The sequence below is a fragment of the Dipodomys spectabilis genome, unplaced genomic scaffold, assembly GCF_019054845.1.
Source record: "Dipodomys spectabilis isolate Male_0828 unplaced genomic scaffold, ASM1905484v1 ptg000178l, whole genome shotgun sequence".
Lineage (NCBI taxonomy): Eukaryota > Metazoa > Chordata > Mammalia > Rodentia > Heteromyidae > Dipodomys > Dipodomys spectabilis.
This window is the reverse complement of record NW_024870855.1, coordinates 13,386,757-13,410,479: the sequence shown is the minus strand read 5'-3', so window position 1 is coordinate 13,410,479 and position 23,723 is coordinate 13,386,757. Positions and strand designations below refer to the sequence as shown.

General features: G+C 51.9%; 1 protein-coding gene across 1 annotated transcript in view; it reads left to right on the top strand.

The window, feature by feature from the left end:
* The window catches only part of Mindy4 (MINDY lysine 48 deubiquitinase 4), a 91,512-nt gene extending 68,240 nt beyond the window's left edge, over nucleotides 1-23,272 (top strand). The window contains exons 13-18 of the mRNA XM_042695057.1: nucleotides 838-905; nucleotides 9,897-9,960; nucleotides 12,728-12,889; nucleotides 16,463-16,643; nucleotides 17,390-17,462; nucleotides 22,936-23,272. Coding sequence (XP_042550991.1) covers nucleotides 838-905; nucleotides 9,897-9,960; nucleotides 12,728-12,889; nucleotides 16,463-16,643; nucleotides 17,390-17,462; nucleotides 22,936-22,984 — 597 coding nt within the window. The 3' untranslated portion in view covers nucleotides 22,985-23,272. The remainder of the gene's footprint in view (nucleotides 1-837; nucleotides 906-9,896; nucleotides 9,961-12,727; nucleotides 12,890-16,462; nucleotides 16,644-17,389; nucleotides 17,463-22,935) is intronic.
* Nucleotides 23,273-23,723: the final 451 nt, after the last annotated feature.

Below are 23,723 nucleotides of genomic sequence, written 5' to 3'. Positions count from 1 at the left end.
GAGCCAGAATCATACTAACAGAATTGGCCCACCTTGGTCTTTCCCTCTCTCCCTTCCTCTCTTCCTTCTAGTTTTGCCTAATCCTAGCTACTTAGGAGCCCAAGATCTGAGAATTGAAGTTCAAAATCAGCCTGGCAGGAAAGTCTGTGAGACTCTTTATCTCCAAGTAACCAGCCAAAAAGAAGAAAAAGCTGGAATTGGAACCTTGAACAAAAGCAACAACAATACCCCCAAAACAAACTCCAGGGATAGCACTCAGGCCTTGTCACACACATACACACACAAACACAAACAAAACAAAAATCCACGATGAACAAAATACCAAACCTTTGATGTTCAAAAATAGAAAAATTTACCAAAAAAGCCACATTTTGATCTACCTCCCTCACCTTCCTAGGAGCCGCCCCCCCCCCCCCCCCCCCCGCTCCCGTTACTGCTGAGAACAGTACAATGCCATATGAGGAGCTGGCATTGGGGCGGCCCCAGCTTCCTGTGGAGTGTTCAGAAGCTGTGTAACTTCAAGCAGGTCACCTTGTCTCAGCCTCAGTGGCTGACTAAGGGTGATGAACAGTGCTTACCCCCAGTCTTGGCCCCCTAATAGAGCTCTCAATTAACTTCTGTGGCCCTCAGGGTCTCAAGGTCATGGGCGGCCTCCATGGTGGCCTGTGTGTCACTTGTGCCCTGTCCCTATTGTTCCTGAGCCTGGGGTACCACTGTCCTTTAGAGGGGCTGGCTGGTGAGATCCACATGAGTTGTCTGCAGGTCATAGGCCTGGGGCATGTTTCTGTCTGGTGTGACCCCAGGCATGCCTGTGTCCTTATCCTTTCTCTCCCACAGTTTGAAGCAGGCCCATTTGGCTGCATCTTGCTCACCCTGTCTGCCATCCTGTCCAGGTCCCCAGAGCTGTGAGTATCTCTCTATCCTCTTAGAGGGGTGGGGTGGGGGCAATTGGGGCTGGCTCTTCCCTGCTGTTCCCATCCCCTGCTCCAAGCCAGGCCAGTGTCCGACACAAAATGAGCCTAGTATCTGGTTGAAAGGAAAATTGGCTGGGGGAGGGGGGAGTGGGCAGGGTGAGGAGGAGGGCAGCTGTGTTCTCACCTGCCCAGGCCACCTCCTTGCCTCTCTCGCAGACTTTGTGTGGACTTCAGCACTCATACTTTGGGATGCAGGGGGTGGGCAGTGGAGGCTGAGCACCAAGAGGTGACTCAGTCTCTTAAGAAGCAGGGAGAGGGAGCTCTTTGTGTGTTGTCCCAGGTAAGATTGAACTGATGTTGAGGACCAGTTTCTGAGCAGGTGAGTAAGTGGGTGCCAAGGGGCCTGGTCAGCAAGGAGGGGCACTGGCTGGGTCCCCCCTGTGCAGTCCCTGTATATTACCAGGAGCTGAGCTCTATGCAGCTTGCTCCACAGGAGCTATCTGGGCCTCTTGTTATCTTGGCGCTCTGTCAACAGGAACAGCAGAGTAATAGCAGGTGGACAGCATGGTGAGGTGAAGCATGGTGATGGCTCTGTTCCTTTCAAGCAGAGGTGAACCCGAAAGCCAGGAGGCCTGGGAGAGTGATTTGACTTTTGGGGGTCTGACAGGGAAGGCTTAGAAGCAGTGCTCAGCTGGATCCAGAGGAGGACTTCCTGCATGGCTCTGAGGTGTGTAGGCAGGGAGGCCCGTTAGAGGAGATGCTTGATCCTTCTGTGGCTATTACTGTTCTCCTGGGCCTCTGTTGCAGTCAGGAGGGGGCCACATGCTCTGCTCCTGTGTCAGCTTGTCTGCCTGCTACTTGTTGCCCCTGACCTTATCTAATGGATGTGTGTATAGCACTTGCTGGGTGTTTTGTCGTGGAAGGACTAGGATATGAGTTGTTCCTGGCATGGGCCTTTGCAACCCCTCCAGGCCTGGCTTACTAGTCCCTGCATGGAGGGCTGGTGGGGGACTTCCAGCCTCATACAATCTCTAGCCAGGCCTCAGCTTCTGTCCTCCCCATTCTGTCCAACTAGACCAGTTCCAGCCCAGGTTGCAGCACCTGTGGGCAATTGGTTGGTGTGCAGAAGACATATAGACCTGCATAGCCTCTGCTAATGAGCTTGGGGTCCCAGTTCTGCCAAAACACATGTGCCCACACATGCACAGATACACACAGGCAATATACACAGACACAAGATAAATGCACAGATACAGACATGTATACACAGACATGGGCACACAGATACACATATATACACATACAGATGTGGACATACAGGCACATGTGTACACACATAGACACTTGGGAACATAGGCACACACATACAGACATGGGCACACAGGTAGACACAGAGGCACAAATGACACACAGATGTGAACACACAAGCAAACAGAGGTGTACATGTACACACATACAGATGTGGCCACATAGAAGGACACATTAGAGGCACACATGTTCACACAGACATGGGCACAGTGCAGACCCAGATGCACACATGTACATACGTATAGATGTGGCCGCATAAGTTGACACATAGAGGTACACAGGTATACACATGTAGACATGTGCAGACACAGACACACATGTATACACATATAACGTGGACCTACAGACACATAGAGGCACATGTGTATACACATACAGATGTGGACACATAGATAAAGGCACATGTATATACATATACAGATGTGAACACAGACACATAAAGGCACATATGTATATACATACAGATGTGGGCACACAGGCAGACACATAGAGGCATACATTTATACACATACAGATGTAGACATACAGGTGTATGTGTACACAACATAGAGATGTGGAAATACAGGCACCTGTGTACACACATATAGACATGGTAGATACAGAGCCGCAAACGTACACACAGATGTTGGCACACAGCAGACATGTAGAGGTGCACATGTACACACAAACAGATGTGGGCACAGTCAGAGGCACACATGTACATATCTACAGCTGGCACACAAACACAGATGTACACACAGACATTAGCACACCGGCAGACAGGTAGAGGTGTACATGTATGCACATACAAATTTGACACGGGCACAGGTGTGAGCACAGAGGCAGACACAGGCGCACACACATACAGATGTGAGCACACAGGCAGACACATAGAGGCACGTGTGTATACACATACAGATGTGGGCAGACAGGCAGACAGGTGCACATGAACACATACGGATGTGGGCACATAGGCATACATATAAACATACAGACAGGAACACACAGGTAGACACATAGAAGCACACATGTATACACATACAGATGTGGGCACACAGGTACACATGTTACATACAGGTGTGGGCACACAGGCAGACACATAGAGGTGACATGCACACAGGCAGGGACACATAGGCACATGTGCACGCATACAGACATAAGCACATAGGCAGATGTAGGCACACATATACACAAATACAAATGTGAACGCACAGGCAGACAGGCGCATGTGTATACAAATACAGATGTGGGCACACAGGCAGACCCATAGAGGCATACAGGTACACATGCAGATGTGGGACACAGGCTGATAGACAAACATATATATACAGATATGAACTCACAGGCAGACACAGTTTCATGTGCTCAAATACAAATGTGAACATACAAGCAGACACAGGCCCACATGTACACAGGTGCCATTAGCTGTCTCCAGACTAAGAGCCTTCTCTGGGCCCTGTGTGAAGATAATTTGTGGCCCATGGGACAGCCTGGATCTCAGCTTCCCAAAGGACTCAAATGGAGGTCCTGTAGGCTTGGCTTTGTCTTACCCCCACAGTTCTCCCTGTCCCCCCACCCCCATCTTTACAGGACAAGCCCGTGAGCAGTGCCAGTAAAGGCAGTCACAATGCCTAGCGTTCTGTGTGCTAGATCTTTGATCTCTGCCTAGATGCTCATCTTTGTTCCCATCACCCTATGAAGGGGTCCCTGTGATCATCTGTGCAGAGGTAAATAGTCTGCCTTTTATAAGAAATGGCAGCTGGGGGATTCTTGGTTGGCTGTTTATGGAGCCAAGCTTGAGAGTGATAACAGGTGTCAGTGTCCTCTAGCCTAGAGCATCTTTCCCAGGAAGTGGGTTGAGGACTCCTGCCTCCTGAGATGGGCTGTGCCTGGCATGACCCTGCTGTATGTTCCTTTGAGTGGTGGCCGCTACTCTGTGTTGCTGCCTGCTTTAGGCTTGTCTTGGTACCCTGAGGGGAGGTCATAAGGCCTCCTTGGGGACATAGTGATGCTCACACAGGTCCTTCTGTGAGGTGCTTGTTCTTGGCAGGCCCTTTCTGAGCAGAGGTGGGTCCTGAGCACCGAGTGCCATTGCTTGGAGGGGCCCAAGGAGGGCTAAGTGGTAGGACCAGGCTCTGACTTAGATGATCAGTGGAGAGGTGACCCTGAAGACACCTCTTTCTGATCTGTTCAGGTAACAGAAAATGTTCATTAGATGGAAGGCTTCTAGTAAGGGCAGCTTGAGCCACATGTTCCCAGGAGGCTGAGATCTCACTTGTGCTGACCCTATCCCACCACTGTCCAGGTAGACATAGTCTGGAGTAACAACAGGACTGGGGGCAGCTGAGAGGTCAGATCCCTTGTCCCTGAAACAATCTCATAGTGTCATTGCAGTGAAGGGCTCAGCTGACAACAATACTATCTGTGGGCCGAGTCTGAGTCCCTGCCTCCTTCCTTGCACGTCAGGTGACAGATGCTGTTCAGTTGTTTGCCAGCTTATAAGGAAAAGTGTATAGTGAGGTCCAAACAATCTGCGACAGGCCCGGTGCTGGATGGACTGCTGTGCTACAAGATCAGAATGGGCCACATTCATGGGTTGCCAGACATGGCAAGGCACAGTGAATGCCCACAGGGTCAGCTGAGGGCCATCATTATGTCCACAAACACTAAGCCTAAGCTAGAGGAGAGAGGCCCTCATCCTGCAGCTAAGGACAGGAACCAGGCCCAGGTTTCATGGGGTCTCTTGTGACCCTTGATCCCCTTGTATTATGTATAGCACCACTCACCTCAGAACTATATACTTTGCATGAAGAAGACAGGCCTGGGAGGAGGGAAGTACTTACTCTGGAAGGTTCTATGCCAGACTAGCCTCAGCTAGGGGTGGGCTGATTCCCTCTTCCTTTTCATGTCTCCTGGGGTCCAGCTTCTGAAACTACTCTGCAGGATGTCCTCATTCCCACTGTCCCTCACCATGTGTGGTATATTTGCTCTGCATTTGTACAATCTAGAGCTTGGGTCTGGCACCAGGAATGAGACAGACATGACATGATCTGGTCCTGAAAGACTGCTGCCTGGAGGGTGGAGACAGGCACATGAGGATGGATTGATGCTCATCTTCGGGCAAAGAGGGGTGCCTTCATGGAGGAGGGGATGTTTAGCAGGGTTCTAAAGGAAAGCCAGAAGGGTTTTGACAGCCAACAGGAACAGCATGACACAGACTACTATAGCTGCCCAGGGTCTGGTCAGGGATGAAGGTATAAGTGGGAGGTAGCCTGGCTTTGAAGCAGTAAAGACTTGTAGTTCAGCTAGGTCCCATTTCTCCACCCTGAGAAGCCTCTACCAAGTTCTCCCTGCATCCTGGGCCCCCTGCCCTCCCTCTTTGTCCTGCCTGGAGAGGTGAGAACTCTGCACTACACAGCCCTTTCCAGGGTTTGCTCTCCTGTGGCCTTAACCCTGTGAGGTGGCTGCTGCTGTCCACATCACATCACACAGTGTTATGCCAAGGTCTCAGGACCCCCACCAAGACCACCGAGAGTCAGACTCTACAGCTGTTTTATTTAAACGGACTGCGGCTCAGGCCTTGTCCTATACTCCGACACAGCAGAGCCCAGGAGGAGAGCCCCAAGCTAAGGATTTGCAGGTTTTATAAGGGCATACAACCAGGTGGTTTAGCACCATGTGTTGCTCTGCTCTGAAACAAGCAACAAACTGCCTCAAATACTCCAACCTTTCAACAGCACAGGTATCCTCTGACACAAAGGGTCCTCTGACTCGCCCCCTCCCTCCCAGCTTTCCTTTAATACCCACTCTTCCTAAGTCCTTTTCAGGAATTCATAGCTCTATTTCTTACTCTTGGAGGTCATGGAGCTTTTGCTGTGACAGAAATGGTTGAGGCTGCAGGAATTGTGGCCTCTCCGTCATTGTTTTCTTGTTTTTATTATTGTTATTGTAGGAAAAAGGAAATGACATTCGCTGAATGCCAGATGCTTTATATAGTTTGGCCCACTCTGTTCTCATAGTTACCTATAATAGATGGGGCACCAGTGTATCCATTTTTTTCAGTGGGGAAACTGAGGCTCATAGAGGCAGCCCATAAATGACAGTGGGTTTGAGCTTGGTACTCCCTGACCTAGGAGCCCAGGTTCTCAGCCATATCACAAGCTGCCCTGTCCACCACTGAGTGTCCCAAACAGTCATCAGTGCCCACCTGTGGTGGGGATGCAGCAGAGGGCGTGGCCTCCAGAAGCGTTAGACAAGAGCTAGGCTGGACACAGGCAGAACTGGTGTACCTGTGGTCAGGTGTATGAGGTGGCTAATTGGGGGTTATAACTGCCTATGTGAGGCTTGATGTCTTAAAGATCAGAGTTGGCCAAGCAATCCTGTTCCAGTCCCAAGTAGTCCCCTGAGTTTCCTCTCTCTTGGCCCTTAGCTTTGTAAATGAAGAGGTAGGCCCAGAGAGAGGCAAGGACCTCTAGCTCAGGAGTCTGTGGCCTCAGCCTCTGCTCTTAGGAAACTATCTGGAGTCCAAGGGTTCCCTGAAGAGCTATAGAGGCTGATGGAGGAGGAAAAGATGGGCAAGACCATCACTGTCTACACAATGGCAGCTCTGCCCTGAGATTTCTTTTAAAGGAGGATTGAGCCTACAGCATTGGCACACAGAGCCTTACTTCTCACAGCTCCAGAGGCAAGAAGTTCAAGATCCAAATTCTGTCAAGGTTGTCTCCTTCCAGGGTCTCTGTCTGTCCTGGGCCTTCATTGGACACTGTCTAGAAGTCCTCACATGTCTGCCTGTGCATGCCCTACCCTATTTAGTACTATACTGAGTAAAATAGGACAACAGCCAGACTTATTAGGGCTCACCCTCACTTTCATTTAATCACCCTGCTAAGGACATTGTGAGGTCCTGAGTGTCAAGACTTCAGTATGTGACTTTGGCATAGTTCAGCCCAGTACACCTCTCATCCTAAGACTCTTTTGTTGTGGAATGGAGACCACACAGCAGCTGCACAAACAGCCTGGACTTGGGTCTGATGCTGAGGGCTGACTAATGGTGAGACAGAGCAGAGGCCGTGCCGCTCTGCCCAAGAACTCCTCGCACTCAGCCCCTCAGGAGCTCCCTGGGGAGGTCTGGGCATCTTGATTTGCCAAAGTTGTAAATCTCTTAAGCTATAAGCCGCCCCTTGGCGTCTCCCAATTGCCTTGATGTGAAATACAGATGTTCCTTCTTTTTAAGATCCAAGCACACTTTAGAATTTCCCATCGTGTTTGCACCTAAGTATGCAATTACCATTTCCCCCCATTGTCCTTTCTGCCTGTCCCTCTGCTCCTAGCTGACGCAGGCTCCCGGGCCCACTGGGCGAACACGAGGCTGTGAACTCGTGAAGATCGGATGGCTTCTGAAAGCTTCGGGTGGCTCTTGGCCAGCGATGCTTATCGGTCCCCCTAGGGCTCCTTTGAGGTTATTTTCTTCTCATCAGAAGATGCTTGTATATGCCCCGGAGAACGTTTCCATCAATTCTTCTGCCTCAGCTAGCGCCAGCCGAGCACTGTGCTCAGCCATGAGTCACCTCCGCTGGCTCCTTCCCAGATCCACTGGCTGTCTCTGGTAGCCCAGCCCTGCAGCACTTGCCAGAGGACCCGAACCTCTGTGGTTCTCGGCAGGCCAGGATGGTACTGCAGCCCATCTCATGAGCACCAAACATTCCCCATTTGGCCCTGCCTATCAAAACCACAAGAAAGCATTTTCCCTCCAAGCATTACAGAGCTCGAGTTTCTAAAGTTGTCTGGGAAAAACACAGGTCAGGATATGTGTTTTAGGTCTGTGAGCACACAGTTAGATTTAAAGCCTGAATCGGGATCAGCTTCATTTATAATCCACCAAAAGGACCATAAACAATTGCTGAGCCCTTGTGACCTCTGGCCTGGTTATTGTCCTCTAGGGTATGGATATAGGAGGTGAACCTTGCCCCTGTATCCAGGCAGTGTGCGGCCCTGCTCCAGCCAGGCCTGGAAACTAGGCTCCCTATCCTCACCCATCCCAGTGCAAAATCTTCTCTTGCATCTGTAAAGTCAAGGTCATACTTCCTAGCAGACTGGAAACCTGGAGGTTGGTACTCATCGGCTGTAGCCCATGGCTCTTCACTGTTTGCTGGCTAGCCAGCTCTGGTGCTCAGTGTAGCTGAGGGAAGCTGCATCCCAGTGGTGGAATTTGGAGCATGGGGAGAGCCAGCACAAGGTTTTGAGACTCAGATAGGGCTACTTGCCTCCTCATGCCTAGCCCTCCTAGGTGACATTGGTCCTACCAATTTGTCCCCAGTGCTACTCAGTCTTAAAACTCTTTGCCTTGGGCTGGGAATTTCCAGGAAAAGGGCTTTTCACCTTGTTCCACTTGAGGACTCATTCCAAGGATGGAGCCACTGTGCTAACATTGGGGCAGACATGGAACTAGTGTCAGTCACCTGGGAGCTGAGGCCCCTTGGCAGGTGAGCCCCTTTGTGGAGCCTGGCTTTCTGCCAGGGCCTGAAGGAATGCCCACTTGGTGTCAGGCAAAAGCTATGCCCTGGAGGAGTCAGTGGCTATTGCTCTAGACCTCAGGGAAGGTATATGAGTTTTTGCTATTGCCAGTAATACCACCCCACGGAGAAGGTAAGCTTTAATGAAAAGAGGTTTATTTTGGCTCACAGTTCTGAAGGTCCAAGGTGAAGGGCCAAACCTGGTGAGGGCCTTCTTCTGGCAAGGACCTGAGAGGGCATAGGGCATTGTACAGGAGTGTGCCTCCTTCCTTCTTTCTCTACCCCTGCCTTCCTTCCCTCCCTCCTTTCCTCCTTCCCTCCTCTCCTTCTTTCATTATGCCACCAGGATTTAATGGTGGGACTCACCCTGCCAGCCTTACCTAATCTTGGTCATTTCTCCAGTGTTCCTCCTCTAAACATTGTCTGATTACTCCTTCACCACCGGGATTAAATTTTAACACATGAACCCCTGGGAAACCACTTAGGTCATGTGTAAACTATAGTAGCAGCATTACTGTCTATTTCTCCCATGTCAGTGGTGTCCATTCCTCCCCTGTCAGTGGTATCCATTCCTCCCATGTCACTGTCCATTTCTCTCATGTCAGTGGTATCCATTCCTCCCATGTCACTGTGTCCATTTCTCCCATGTCAGTGGTATCCATTCCTCCCATGTCACTGTCCATTTCTCTCATGTCAGTGGTATCCATTCCTCCCATGTCACTGTCCATTTCTCTCATGTCAGTGGTATCCATTCCTCCCATGTCACTGTGTCCATTTCTCCCATGTCAGTGGTATCCATTTCTATGTCACGGTGTCTATTCCTCCCATTTCATTGACTGGCAGACTGAGTCCAGAAAAGGAAGGAGGGAGTAGCGGTAGTTAGGATGTGAATTCAGAATATAGGAGTCCTCTCCTGAGGTCCTCCGCTATGTCTTGCTTGGCTCCTCATCTTCTGGTGATCCAGAGGCCTGGGGTGGCCAGAAGGAAGGCTTTTGCCCAGGGAAGACTGATTTTGGTAGAGCAGGCCTGCGTCTGGCGCCTAGAACACAGATGGCTCATGTTCCCACCAAATATGGAATCCCCATCCTGGGGCCGGAGAGGAGTGCCTGATCACCCAGAGAAACTGTATTGGTTAGCTTTGGTCTGTAAGGTTGCTGAAGCCATTCTTTTTTGTGTTTTCTAGTGTCCGTCAGGACTTTGATGTCCCCACCAGCCACTTGATTGGAGCACATGGCTACTGCACACAGGTCAGGGGGCCTGAGTATGGAACCTGCGAAGGGAAGGTGGATGTTTCGCCCCCTTTCTCTGCCCCTTCCTTCTTCCCATCTCTGCCAGCTCCCTCCTGACAGCCTGCATATGCCCACCTCTGCTGGGCTTCACTGCTCCAGAGACTAAAAAAGAGAGCTCTGTTCACCATTTCCTTCTCTGGAGTACTTGAAGTGTACAAACCAGTGTGCTTTAGAGCACAGGGGATGCAGAAGCAGCAGAATGCAGGCCCGATGCTGCACCATATGGGCCCCAGCTGCAGGGAGTGGGGTCCTAGATCCTTATATTCACCCAGGACACTGTCTTCACCACCACCCTCTAAGTCTTTACAAATGGCATCCCATGAGGCTTTGCTGGAGGCAGGAGTGATGCCAGGAAAGGAACCTGTTTAAAATTCTCGTGAGCATCAAGCCCGAAACAAAATCCCACCTGGGCTTCCATTCACCCCCTTTTCTGCACAGCAAGGCCTCTAGAGTGCAATGTGGGCCACAGGAGCAGCTGGTGCTGGATGCACAAGGAGCTCCAAAGTCATTCTTCTGCCCTGTTGAGTACTCAGTTGTCCTGCAGGCCCCACTCACCTGTGTCCACCTCTGGAAATCCACCTGGGTCCCCTGCAGAGGTGAACGGGACACCATAGCAGGGCAAGGCTGGCCATTGCCCATCTGCCTAGGTGGAGGCCCTCAGAATGGCTGCCCTTCTGACTTCCCAGGACATCTGGCTCACATTCTGGGTGCCAGTCTGCGCCACAGACCCCCCTTTGTGGGGTGGAAAGCAGGGGTGCCTGGAGCCTTTTTTGTGGAATGGAGAGCTCTGCTGCCCTGGGCTCCCATAGGGCTCTCTTTGTGGGGGGTGGAAAGTGGGGCTGCCTGTAGCCTTCCTTTATGGGGCAGAGAGCGAGGCTGCTCTGACACTCCCTTTGTAGCGTGGAGAATGGGGGGCTGCTCAGGTTGGGGGTGACATCCAGTGTGGGGCTGGGGTTAGCCTTGTTCTTGCTGCACTTGCAGAATGAGCTCTGGGGTACCTTTCCTCCCTGGACTTCGAGTTCCTCTTTTGTAGATGGGCACATTTGAACTAGACCAGGGATGCACATAGATTCTCGATGGATGTGTTGAAGAGCAGGCTCAAATCCAGACATATAACAGACTTTCCCAAGGAGACCACTGCCATTGGCCCAGGGACACACATCAAGTAGCAGAGCGCCAAATATTGGCTAAGTTTTGCCATGTGTGGTTTTTGCACCTATGGGCAGCAGGAGGTGCATAGTGCCCCTTCTTGTGTGAACTACAGTCACAGCATTACTGTCCCTTCCTCCCATGTCACCTTCCTCCAGAAGGCTTGCTACTAGGAGGTGGGTTCTGAGCACATCCCCATGGAGGAGCAGGGTCTTTTTCCTGTTGCAGACCAGATGGAGACTTCCCACTGAGAACACTGTCCCCAAGGTGCAGAATCTTAGAGCAGATATTTCCTCTAACTTTATCTCTGGTTTCCTTTAGGAGGATACAAAGGGGCCACTCACTTCTCCCTCCAATGGGGCCCCCTCTGCAGCCATCAGTGGAGGCTTTTACTGTCTCTGGGGCAGGGGTGCTGGTGTTAACAGGGATTTATTAACCCCGGATGTTGTTTTCACAATTTCAAGGAAAACATTCCACAAACTTTGCCCTGTAGGGCGTGGGCTATGTAAGGGCAGCTGTGGCTGTTCCTGAGGGCCAAGAAAGCTTCTGCCTGCACCTCACCAGGTGGTGCCAGTTCTGGTAGGCAGGTGGCATAGACAGACTTACCAGCCTGAGTCCTTCCAGAGGCCAGGGTGCAGTGGTCCTGGCTAGAGGAGAGGGGTGGAGGTTCAACTGTGGCTCTTGCTCATAAAAAGGTCAGGGTCAGTTCCTCCCAGTCCAGATAGGAGCAGCAGAGCCCTCAGTGGTCCTCCTGGTGGGGGTGATACAGACTCTGCATGGTGCCAGCTCCCAGTGCAGAGTTCATGGTTGTTGCCTTGTCTGCGTGCGGCATGGGCCATAGGGCCATGGAATGCCTTAATACCCTGTCCTCCCTCTGAGCTTCTATCTTCTTGGCCCTTTACTGTCTTCCTCTGCTCTGCCTTTCCCATGATGCCCATGGTGTTGAGGTGAGGCCCCAGTATGGCCTAGCCCCAGAGTGCAGCCCTTGGTGCTGGGGACAGATTGGGGTATTAGGGGGTTCTGGCTGTTAGGTATTACTGTGCTGGGGTAGGTGAAGGGTACTTAGGCAGTCTGGACTATTTTTATAATTTTGAGGCTAAAGTCATTACAAAATCTAAAAGTGGATTTTAAGAACTCTTAAACGATACACATAAACGTCACTCCTCCACCAAGTAACTCTCACCCAGACACATGGCCTTGCTGTCTGGGTCCTGGAGCCCTGTCATGCCCTGCATTGGGCTTGGACCACATAGCACAAACCTGACCCCTAGCCTGGATCCTGGCTTGAAGCTATGTAAGTTCCCCCCCCTCCCCAAAATAGATACAGCACAATCTGGGATCTAGAATAGTTCCTGTGCAGTTGGTGCTCAGCAAATGCATGGAATAACAACTGAGTACTTAGAGTTGCTTTGATGAGAAGCTGGCAGCTTTCCCCTCAGGGCCTGTGGAAAGTTTAGTCCCCACTGCCTCTGATTTCTGTCTCTTTTCCTTCTCCACCCTCTTTCCCTGTTGCCAATGTCCCCCCTCCCCAGCTGTTCCAGGGACTTGACTCGGCTTCCCTTTCCCGTATCAACAGGAACTCGTCAATCTGCTCCTGACTGGGAGGGCCGTGTCCAATGTTTTCAACGATGTGGTGGAGCTGGACTCCGGGGATGGGCGCATCACACTGCTCCGTGGCATTGCTGCGCGGAGTGACGTTGGCTTCTTATCTCTCTTTGAGCACTACAACGTGTGCCAGGTACCTACCTGCTCACCCTCTTCCAAACCCCAGAAGCCCAGCTCCCAGAGCCCATAAGATGGGGAGACATAGAGCTAGACTCCAGATTTCGAGCCAGCCAGACTACAGGTCCAGCCTGAATACAGGGGGGCTAGGGGAAGTGCGATGGTGGACATGGACATGGACACCTAATCAGGCTCAAAGCCAACTGATACTGCGTCCTGTGAAGGCTGATCAGAAAGGTTTTGGTGTGACCATTGTCAGAGAGGACTTTCGCAGAGTGGGGTGGTGATGATGGTGGTGGTGGTGAGGGCAGCGGGGGTGTCGAGTACCAGGATCTTGCCCAAGCAGAGGAACTCGACATCTTATGCCTTTGATTAGTTTCTTAGGGTAGCTGGAACAGAACTACAGAATGAAAATTTACACAGAAGCATACTGTGTCATAATTCTGAGTGCTGGAAGTCTGAGTTCGAGGTGCCAATAATGCCCTGCATCTTTAGAAGCCAACAAGGAGAACCCATTTGTGCTATTTCCCAGCATTCTTGATGTTTCTTTACTTACAGAGGTGCCCCAGCACACATCTCCCTTGTCACATGGTTGAGCTCTCACTGTGTGCCTCTTTTTCTTGTAAAAGCCTCATTTGGATGAAGGATACAGCTCCTCCAGGATGACTTCATATTAACACACATAAAGACACTTTCCATTTTGAGGCACTGGGTACTTACATAACTTTGGGGTAACAGTTAAGTCCATAGACCCTCATCTGGTCCATTGTCTGGGATGTGGTGTCTTGCCTCTTATGTCACCGCAATCAGGGTCTCAAGAAAGGCTGGCCAAGCATAGGTGATCACGTTTCTAGAGAGTGTAGCAGGACTGAGTTGGGCTGGCTGGCATGCACGGATCCTACATGCTGGCCCAGCTGCCATGGGTCTTCATGGAGCCTTGTTCTGTAGAGGCTTATATAGGAAGCATTATTCTGGGGGTGCCTGTCCCTGCTGGGTCTCATGGAGGCCTGGAAGAGGCCATCTTTCTGTTTTTCATTATGTCTCCACAGTCAGGGCACAGACTCCCCCGCTCCCATCTCCCATTAGGAACCTTGGAGAGTGCTTAGTGAATGGTTCTGCAGGGCTGGAGGGACCTTCCTGTGTGATGACATGGCTGGGTGTGCTGTCCCTTGTGAACAGACCACCTGGGATCCAGTCTGAGTGTCCTCCCTCGTAGTGCAGACTTATGGGCTCCAAAGATTGGGGAATCAAGGAGACGGGTGTCTTTGGGTTGTGATGCTGTCAGAGGGAACCTAGGAGTGTAGCCACGTGGCTGAGGAGAGCCAGGCCTTGAGAGTGTAAGATTCTGGGTGGCTCCAAAATCTTCAACACAAAATTCCAAGGGTGGGGCATGTGGATTCCCCAGGCTCATCATTCCTATGTCCAGGGCGTTGGTCAAAAAATGAACTCCTTTCCTTTGGTCAGTAGAGGGCAACTGGTATGAAATCAGTTGAGGTCATCCTTGGAATAAAAGGACTTGATATTCAGGCTTGTGTGTTCTCCTCACAGGCACCCAGAGGATTAGCTCCCTGCCATGTGAGAATGCTGTCCCTGGCTTTGCAGGCCAGTCCCCCAGGAGGAGGGAGGGCGGGAACCTGCTACTTCCCTTCTTTGGAGAGCTCCCCAGAGGCCTGGCTGTAGCCTCATCTTGCCATGGAGCATCAATCTGCCTCCTGCCACTGCCTATCAGCTTCTTACCACAGCCTCTTGCTAGGAGATGGCTGGGCCCTCCTGAGGATATGGGCTAGAGGGGTAGTGGGACTGCCAGCAGATGAACATCTCAGATGACCCATACTGTGTGTGCTCAAGGGGAAGCACGGGAAGCTTTGGACCAGAGATATGTCACTTCATACCTCAGCCTGGCTGTGTATATGACCCCACTGAGCTATTCTGGCCCACCTGCCTTCCACTTTGCTCCCTGCATCCTAGAACTTGCCCAGATCTGAGCCACTTTGTAGGACAGACCTACCCAGAATAGGGGGCCATCTTTGTTATTTGTATATGGGAGCTGCTGTGTATGTCTCCATGGGAACTTAGGCTGCCAGGCACAGGTGTGGGTATCTTGGGCTGGTTGTGAGAGTGGCTCCTCCCACATGCTCCCTGTGGCACAGGAACCAGGCTGGCATGGACACCTTGGGCTGGTTGTGAGTGGCTTTTCCTGCAAGCTTGTGTGGCAGGTAGCTCCTCTGCAGAAAAGCCCCTTTGTGCATCGATGGGAAGCCACATTGGCATTGGGGCTTTGGCACATAGAACTATGTCCCTCCAGTCAGATAAAGCCCCATAGAAGCCAGCCCTGTAGTCACACCTGTGTGTCACACAGGACTGGGCTGAGGACATAAGCACAGTAGGACAGCAGAGTGCACATGGTCAAGACTGTTTTCCCACCCTCAGGGAGACCCCTGCCACAGGCAAGTCTGAGCATAGCCCCTCTGACCACCTTAGCCCGCAGTCACCCCTGTCACTCCTGTGAGTGGCCTGGAGGAGTATGCCTTTTTCCCCACTGGAAAAATAATTCCCATTCTTTCCTTAATCCACAGGTGGTAGCTGTAAATACCTGAGCATACAAACATCTCCCTGAGGCTGGTGGGGATTAGGCCAGCCCCAGCCTGGCCTAATGCACGTAGGCCGAATAACCAGGCCCCCAGCCAGGAGAGGCACTGCCCCAGGGACTTGTGGGGAGCAGAGAAAGAGCCTACTGGTGGCTAGAACATTCAAAGGTCCTGGGCCAGACCTTTCCCTTTGCAGGCAGATAATGGCTGTGTATTGAGTACTCTGCTGACATACATCTGAGAATCCATGCATCCGCCCTCCCCTAACCTCCTTCCTGAGCCCATGGACATCTATCCTATCCTATCCTCCTCCTGCCTGAGCCTCCCTGGTTACAGACTCCTCATCAGGAGGAAGTCCTGCTGCTTCTTCTGGCATTGCATGACCTCTCCTGTGTTCTCTTAACCGAGAAGGGTCTGTTTGCTCTGAATTTCTCAGCCAGTTCTTCTTGTATCACCCTGGACTTTCCTGCCAGCTCCATGAACCCCACTCCTCCTATCCCAACTAGGACGGTGGTTCTAGTTCATGCCCCACTTAATTCCCTACATCCTTACTTTGCCAACTACCTAGTAGGAGCTTTAGTGTGGGATTGAAGAGCAGTTGTTGAGTGATAAGCTCTTGGGAAAGAGGAAGTGATCCCATCCCAATTGGGGATTGGGAGAAGTACCTCCCAAGGAGAAGAGAGTTTAAGAGCTGGACAGACCAGGGCCTGATGAGCTGGGTAAGAGCAGGTTATGAGATAGTGGCCAGATGAGGGCCATCAGTGGGGCTGAAATGAGTGATGGTTCAGGAACTGGGCTGGGGAAGGAATAGGTGATGCTTGGGTTAAGGTATGTGTAAGGAAGGCTCTGAGCCACCATGAGAGGGCAGGCCAGCTCTGGAAAGTGAGTCTATGGACTGGCAGCACCACATGGCCTTGGAGGTCAGCTCTGGCTCTAAGACAGCAGATACCTCCGCCCCTGTCCCTGGGCAGTTTGTGTTATTGGACCTCTCCTTTCTCCAGGTCGGCTGCTTCCTGAAAACCCCAAGGTTCCCCATCTGGGTGGTGTGCAGCGAAAGCCACTTCAGTGTCCTTTTCAGCCTGCAGCTAGATCTCCTGTCCGACTGGAGAGCTGAACGGCTTTTTGATCTGTACTACTATGATGGCCTTGCCAATCAGCAGGAGCAGATCCGACTAACTGTAGGTAAGATACCCTTAGCCTGTCCCTTCACAGAAGGCCTCAGCACTCCAGGTGTCAGTGAGCAGTGTGGTTCACAGAATAGATGTCTGTGGGGCCTTGAGCACCTGATGGTGTTAAGGATGGACGATGAAGTCGGAACCACCTGTGAAGTACCCTGATTTACTTAGCTGAGAAGGTTGGATTTATTCTTTGGGCAGTCAGGAGCCATGGAAGATTTTAAGACAGAAAAGATGTGTTTCAGGAAGAGTATGGATATGATTTGGATGTGTTTGGAAAGAACATTGTTGTGACTGAGGTAGGGCACAGGGTGGTGGAAGATGGTGAGTCATCTATGGCCAGGAATGAGGCTGGATCTGGTTGAGATAGAAGTGAGCACACAGGTATTAGAAAGACCTCCGGTGGCTGTGTGATGACATGGCTGAGCGTACTGTCCCTTGTGAACAGACCACCTGGGATCCAGTCTGAGTGTCTTCCCTCATAGTGAAGACTTACGGGCTCCAAAGATTGGGGAATCAAGGAGATGGGTGTCTTCGGGTTGTGATGGTGTCAGAGGGAACCTAGGAGTGTAGCCACGTGGCTGAGGAGAGCCAGGCCTTGAGAGTGTAAGATTCTGGGTGGCTCCAAAATCTTCAACACAAAATTCCAAGGGTGGGGCATGTGGATTCCCCAGGCTCATCATTCCTGGGTCCAGGGCATGGGATGTGTTCTGTGTCCTGGGATGATGCATGTGCCTCTCTCCCCCTCCCCAGATACCACTCGGGCCACCCCTGAGGATAACCACAACGACCTTGTCCCTCCGCTGGAGCTCTGCATAAGAACCAAGTGAGTCAAGCCTGTCCCCATCTCAGGTTCTACTCTGCTCTGAATGGGAGGGAGGGTGTGCTTAGGGGATCTGACCTAGTGGTGTGCCAGGTAAGAGCCCTGTGGTTGGAGCCTATGCATAGCAGATTTCTCACTACTGTAGCCCTGCTGATTCTAAACATGACTGCATAGCCGGATGAATGCTGGGCCTCCCTGGGGGAATGCCCCAATTGTGCTAAGCTCTGTTAGACCCCATGGGTCAGCTGGGACTTGCTGGGACTTGGTGAGGGAGGCTGTAAACTAGAACAGGACTGGAAGGTGGGGTGGACTGGCCAACCAGGCCCTGGTGGGATGTGACTGCCTGCAATAGAAGCTTCCTGACCCTGCCGCCCTGGACCTGGAGAAGAGGAGGCTCAGCGGCTGGGAGTTAGGGGATGCCAGGCTGGGAAGGAGTACCCCACACCTGGGGGAGTGGGCTCATTTCCCTATTGAGTTCTGGGTGGGTTCCAGGGCTAGAGCTATGCTCTGGAGGGCTGGGTTGTCACTGGCATGATGGGGAGGCCTCATTGTGTGTTGAAGGAGCACATGAGGAAGGAGTCCTCCAGAGAGTAGTAGAAGGGGAAGTTAGAAATCTGAAGCCAGGGTGCCTGGGTCCAAGCCCTTGTTCTGCCGCCTACTATGAGCTATTGGCTGTCACTCTGCCACTCTGTCATCTGCGAAGTGGAGTAATGGCAGCACCAGGCCTGCATGGTTCTTAGGAAGATGCAGAACCTTAGCTCCTTAACACTGCTCTTGTCGTTATTGTCTTAGCCATGCATGTGCCTTGTGGCCTCGGGCAGAGTCTGTTTCCTGTGGGGTCATCCCAGACTCTGACTTACGGTTGACTGAGATCCAGGTAGCACATCTGGCATCCAGGGTCACTGCCTACCCGAAGGCCTTGGGTAGGGCCAAGGAAGAGTGAGGACACCATGTGCCGTAGAAACAGCAGGAAAGGGAAAAGGAGAGGGGATGTAGTATTCCCATCAGTGTTGTGCTAGGACTGGGCAGATGCAGCATTCCTAATGGCTGTGTGCTGGGACCGGTTGGATGCAGCATTCCTGCTTGGCAGTGTGCCAAGGGCTGAGGGCACAGGCAGGTTCCTGTCCTTTCATGTACAATGGCCCACTCATTCCAGGTGATGAATGAAGAGCTGCCACTTTGGGGAAATGAGGTGGTGCCAGCTTTGGCACCTTATATGGGCCAGTACAGGAGACCACAGGGCATCCGTCCTGCCAGGGACGCAGTCTCTGCTACGTCCGGATTCCTAGAGCCTCCATCATACTTTCTGTGCATCCTCCTATGGGGCAGGCGCCCAGGCTCTCCTGCTCTTTCTGGGTGGGGAAAGGACAGAAGTGAGTGGCTCACCTGGGCCTTCCTGGGCTCATCCCTAATTGGCAGTTGTTGGAGAATGACTCAGGGTACTGCTTGTCCCCAAGGAAGCCCCTCAACAGAAGTGGCATGGCACGGAACTCAGGCCCGACTCAGAAGTGGCACCTGGGCCATCTCAGCTGTTTCAAAGGCAGTGAGGGGAACTAAGAGGCTGCTTACATCAGAGAGAAAGCCCAGTGCCTAGGGGCACAGTCTCTTACCTCTGCTTATACCCTGGGCTGAATAAGTCCTTGCCCAGCCTGTTCTCCACAGTGCTTCCCACAGGGAGCGTAACTCTGCTCGTGCAGCCATCGCATCAAGAATGCCAGGCCTGGGGACTTGTCCCTAGGGACCTTGTTTCTAACACGTTTTCTTCTGCCTGTTATATGTCCCTCTCATGCCCCACTGCTCCTAATGCAATGCAGCTTTGCATCACCATTCTCAGAGATGCTGGGCAGCTGAGTGAGGACAGAACCATTGGGTACTGACCCATCAGATAACATACCATCATAATGGGGAACAGCGGGCCAGGCCCCGGAACCCCGTTCCAAGGGTTGGATTACAAAGGCTTTGTGCTTTGCTTTCATCCCAGACTCTAAAACAGCTCAAAAGAGAAACTTGGGAAAGTGGCCTCGAGGTCATGGTGAGGATTCATTGGAACTGGTCTTGTCCCTGCCCATGATGGGGGTGTAGGGAGGGTTCCTGCTGCCTGGAAACAGACTTGTTTTCTGGTGAAATGGGTCAGGGTGAGAGCTGGGTATACGTGCTGTCCTCTCCAGCCTTTTTACAGGATGGATTAGGAGCTGGATAGACTACTGGTAGGCTAAAGGGTTTCTTTTCCATTGCACGCCTGTTATGGAACCCAAGGTAGACTCCATGGAGAAACATCGATTGGACTCCATGGAAGAAACACCTAGAACCGGGGCTAGACTCCATGGGAGAAACATCTGAAACCCAAGAATCAGTTCCTGCTCTCAGAGCTCTCAGCTGAGTGGGAGCCAAGTTCAGAATGAACCCTATGCCACTTCAGAGGAGATACACCTCCCGCCCTCACACTCGGCTCCACACGCTGCAGGAAGCTGGCATTGGACATACCACCCCTGTCATCCTGAAAATTGCGTGGGTCCATACCAGTCTAGCCCTTCCTTTCACAGATGGGGAGACAGGGACTCCAGAAGGGAGGTCCGAATGTGCCCAGCCACACCCCAGTTATGAGCAGCTCAGGCCCTCACAGTCCAGCCTGGTGGAAGGTCACCAAGAGGGCAGTTTGATTTCCTGCCATCTGGCTTTGTTGCCATGGAGACATTGCACAAGCCAACTGTGGGTTTTGCCTCTGTGAAGACAACCCTAATTGGAACCAGTGTCCCCACTGTTGCTGCTCTCCACTATGATGCAGTCCTAGCCCCATCCAGTTGTCTGTTCCTTGTGTTGGTTCAGGAGAGCTGAGTCTGCGCCCCACTCTCCCCTGCCACTCACCTGGGTCAGGAGAGCGGGGTCTGTGCTTCACTCCTCCCCTGCTGCTCTCAACCATATCAGCAAAAACCGTTAGCGCCATTTCCAAACAAGGCTCACATGAGCTCTCCATGCTTCCAGACTCACTGGAGTAAGAGAAAATGAAGCAGTTGTCACCAGACCAGAGAGAAGAGGAAAGAATTCATGACCAGGCCTGAGGCGAGGGCCCAGATGTTGCTGTTCAGACACTCAAGAGAGAGATTGAAAATGTAATTCCAGCTGGATCAGTGCCTTCAAGGGCCTGGGGCAGATCAGTTTCCCCCTTCTTCCTGCAAAAGCCCTTGCCTGTGCTCTGTATTTGTGGTCCCTGCCCAGCCCTACCCTGGGCTCTGTTCTCACAGTGCCCTTGCCCATGGAGAGGGCCTTTCTGGATGTCAGCTGCCTCTCTGGCCACACCATGCATGCTCTTCTGATGTACTTCTCCCACACACCTGCCTGGCCCTTGAGGTCATTCCTGACCTCATGACTCTTCCCCGAGCTATGCGGAATGGAGAGTGACCGGCGGTTAGTTCCTTCCTGTTTGGGAACTGGGAGAATCAGCTGGTAGCACCTAGGCAAGGGTCTGGTTGGAGGCAGAGTTGAGGAGAGGGGTGTGGGCATGGCTTTGTGACCACTGAGGTCAAAGGCAAGGAAAACCAAGTTTCCCTGCTGGGCCAGGGAAGGGCATCCTCCTGCTACGCAGGTCTGGGTGGTGATGGTCCCAGGTATTCTGTCAGCCAGAGGTCACTTCTGTGAGAATGTGAGAGTGGGCAAGGGGAAGAATGGAGAGCTGCCTGGGTTCCAGATGGCAAGAGTGCAGGGACAGCTTGACATATGCCTTTCTGTAGAAATTCAAAGTGAGCAAGAAGAGGCCCTGTGTACCTCTCTACCAGGTCTGCCCTCTTTACTGCTATGGCTGTACCGAGATCTTGCCCCTCCTTGAAATATGCTAGACTCATTGGTGTTCGAATCTGCGGAAGCAGGGAACCACTGTCCATTTTGATGTCCTCCTGGGTGGGAAAGGGCCCCATTTGCAGCCATGGCATGGCCTTTCCACAACGGAGTGCATTTTGAGCTCCAGGAACCACAGCATTTTGCTGAAGTCAGCCTCCATGTTGGTATCTTCAGTGAGGAGGTGTAGCATGGAGTCAACCTGCTGAGTTATTTGGCAGTAGGGGGGTTGTGTACCTGTTAGTTTTTGGCAGTGGAGAAGTCGCATACCTGTTGGGTTATTTGGCAGTGTGTATGGCAGGGGTTGTATACCAGTTTGGTTATTTGGCAGTATGGGGATCACATACCTGCTGGGTTTTTGGCAGTAGGTGGGTCGCATACCTGCTGGGTTATTGGTCATGTACCTGCTGGGTTTTTGGCAGTAGGGAAGGACATGTACCTACTAGGTTATCTGGCAGTAGAGGGTTGTGTACCTGCTGAGTTGTCAGTAGAGGAGGGTCATGTCTCTGCTGTGTTATCCTGCAGTAGAGGGGTCGTCTACCTGCTGGGTTATTTGGCAGTCGTAGGACATCCTTAGTTGTCACAGCAGGGAAAAGGTCCTGAGCATCCTCTAGTGTACTAGACAAGCCCCAGATGCCAAGAGTGCCCCACTGACAGCCTGTGCTTTGAACAGTCACGCTGATGGTCACCTCCTGAGTCAAGTAGGATGATGATGAGCCCAGGTTTTTGACAGGAGTAAGACTGCCTTTCCATCTCATCCCTCCCCTCTCTCTGACATCCCTAATTTTTGTTGATTGCATATGCAGAACTCTAATTCACCTTGTATTTGGCTCAGACATACAGAGCAGCATCTGTTGTATCTCAGCCCTTTCAATTTGTAACTTGTCTCAGTTGTCCACTGTTGTTACAAACGACTCCCTGATGGCTTCCAAGCTTTGCACTTACTGACGAAGAGTTAGCTCTCTCTGTAAATGCATAAAGGGCTGGAGGTGTGACTCAAGTGGTTGAGCATCTGTATAGCAAGCATGGGGCCCTAAGTGTATACCTCAGTACTGCCAAAAATAAATAGAAAATAAAGTCAAATGTTAGGAAATGTCATGGTCTTAGCTACAATAACTTTTACATTAGAACTGAATTGCTATTATATATCATCTTGAACTGCCTCCTAAGGCTTCAGAAAGCAAACTCTCAAAAGTCTGTCATCTCCTGTGATACACATAGCCCTTCACTGGCTGCTTGTGGCCTGAGAGGAAAGCCCAGAATCTTTACAGGCTCTGCAGGCTCTCAGCCCCTCCTGCCTCTCTTCCCATCGTTCTGGGCTTCTCCTGCACTGTGAAGACCTCATCCTGCACAGATGCCTCACAAGGACCCACATGAGGTGCCTCTAGGAAGCAGCTGGGTCCAGAGGCCTGAGGGATACTCTGTCAGCAGAGCCCAGAGTACAGTACAAAGTTGGCTGGGGTGCAGATGAGTAAACCACCATCTACTGTCTTTTCCACTGCTTCTCGGGGTCCTGATGTGTTTGTAAGGTGTTTGGGGGGCTGTGAGTGCAGAGGAGCAAGGCAGGCCTTGGTGCAGAAACTTTTGGTAAGTGAGGGTCCCACCAGGCCTCTGTAGCTCTAACTCTTCCTCCCTTCCCCCTTAGGTGGAAGGGGGCTTCTGTGAACTGGAATGGCTCAGACCCCATCCTGTGACCCTTGGATGCACCTAAGTTCTACAGCTCCATTGCTCATCACCAGCAGCCCTTGCACCTCAAGCCTTGTACAAGTCTCTGAAAGTCATCTCCACTGAGGCCAGCATGACCACAGACGTGTAAAGAGGCTCCATTACCCCCTCTCTGAAGGGCCTGCCCAGGCCCCGGGGGGCCCCAGCGCACTGTGGAGATTTTCTTCTGCCAAGCAGCAACTGCCAAAGACAGGATTGTTCCTTGAAGGCCTTAGATATGGGTGGCCATGCATTCTATAAAGCAAGAGTCAAATCTGTGCTGAGGACTTCTTTTTTTCACCATTGGCAAGGTCTGAGGCAGGAAGGAGATGTTGGAAGCCCCAGAGACAGGACTATAGTGGCTGCCCCTGGCAGGTGGGTTCCTGTCTCTTGCATGGCCAGCACTGGTCCCAGGTGCCACGCTACAGAGGCTGAGCTGACTGAAAACAGAGCAGCTCAGAGGGAGAGCTGGACCCCCAGAGGCCTGGGGAGGCTGAGGGATCCAGCCAAGCGGGTGTGAAGAAGAGCCAGCAGGGAAGGGTCCTCTTGGGCAGGAAGGGGGATGGGAACAAGCCAAGGGACAGGGAAGTGAACTGTTGAAGTGTGAATGGGCAAAGGCTCTGAGCCTGCAAATGACAGTGAGGGAAAGCAGCCCACCCAAGTCATGCCTCAGCATTCGTCTGTGTGCTGTGGGTTTCATGAAGGAATACTAGTAGAAACTCTGGTAAA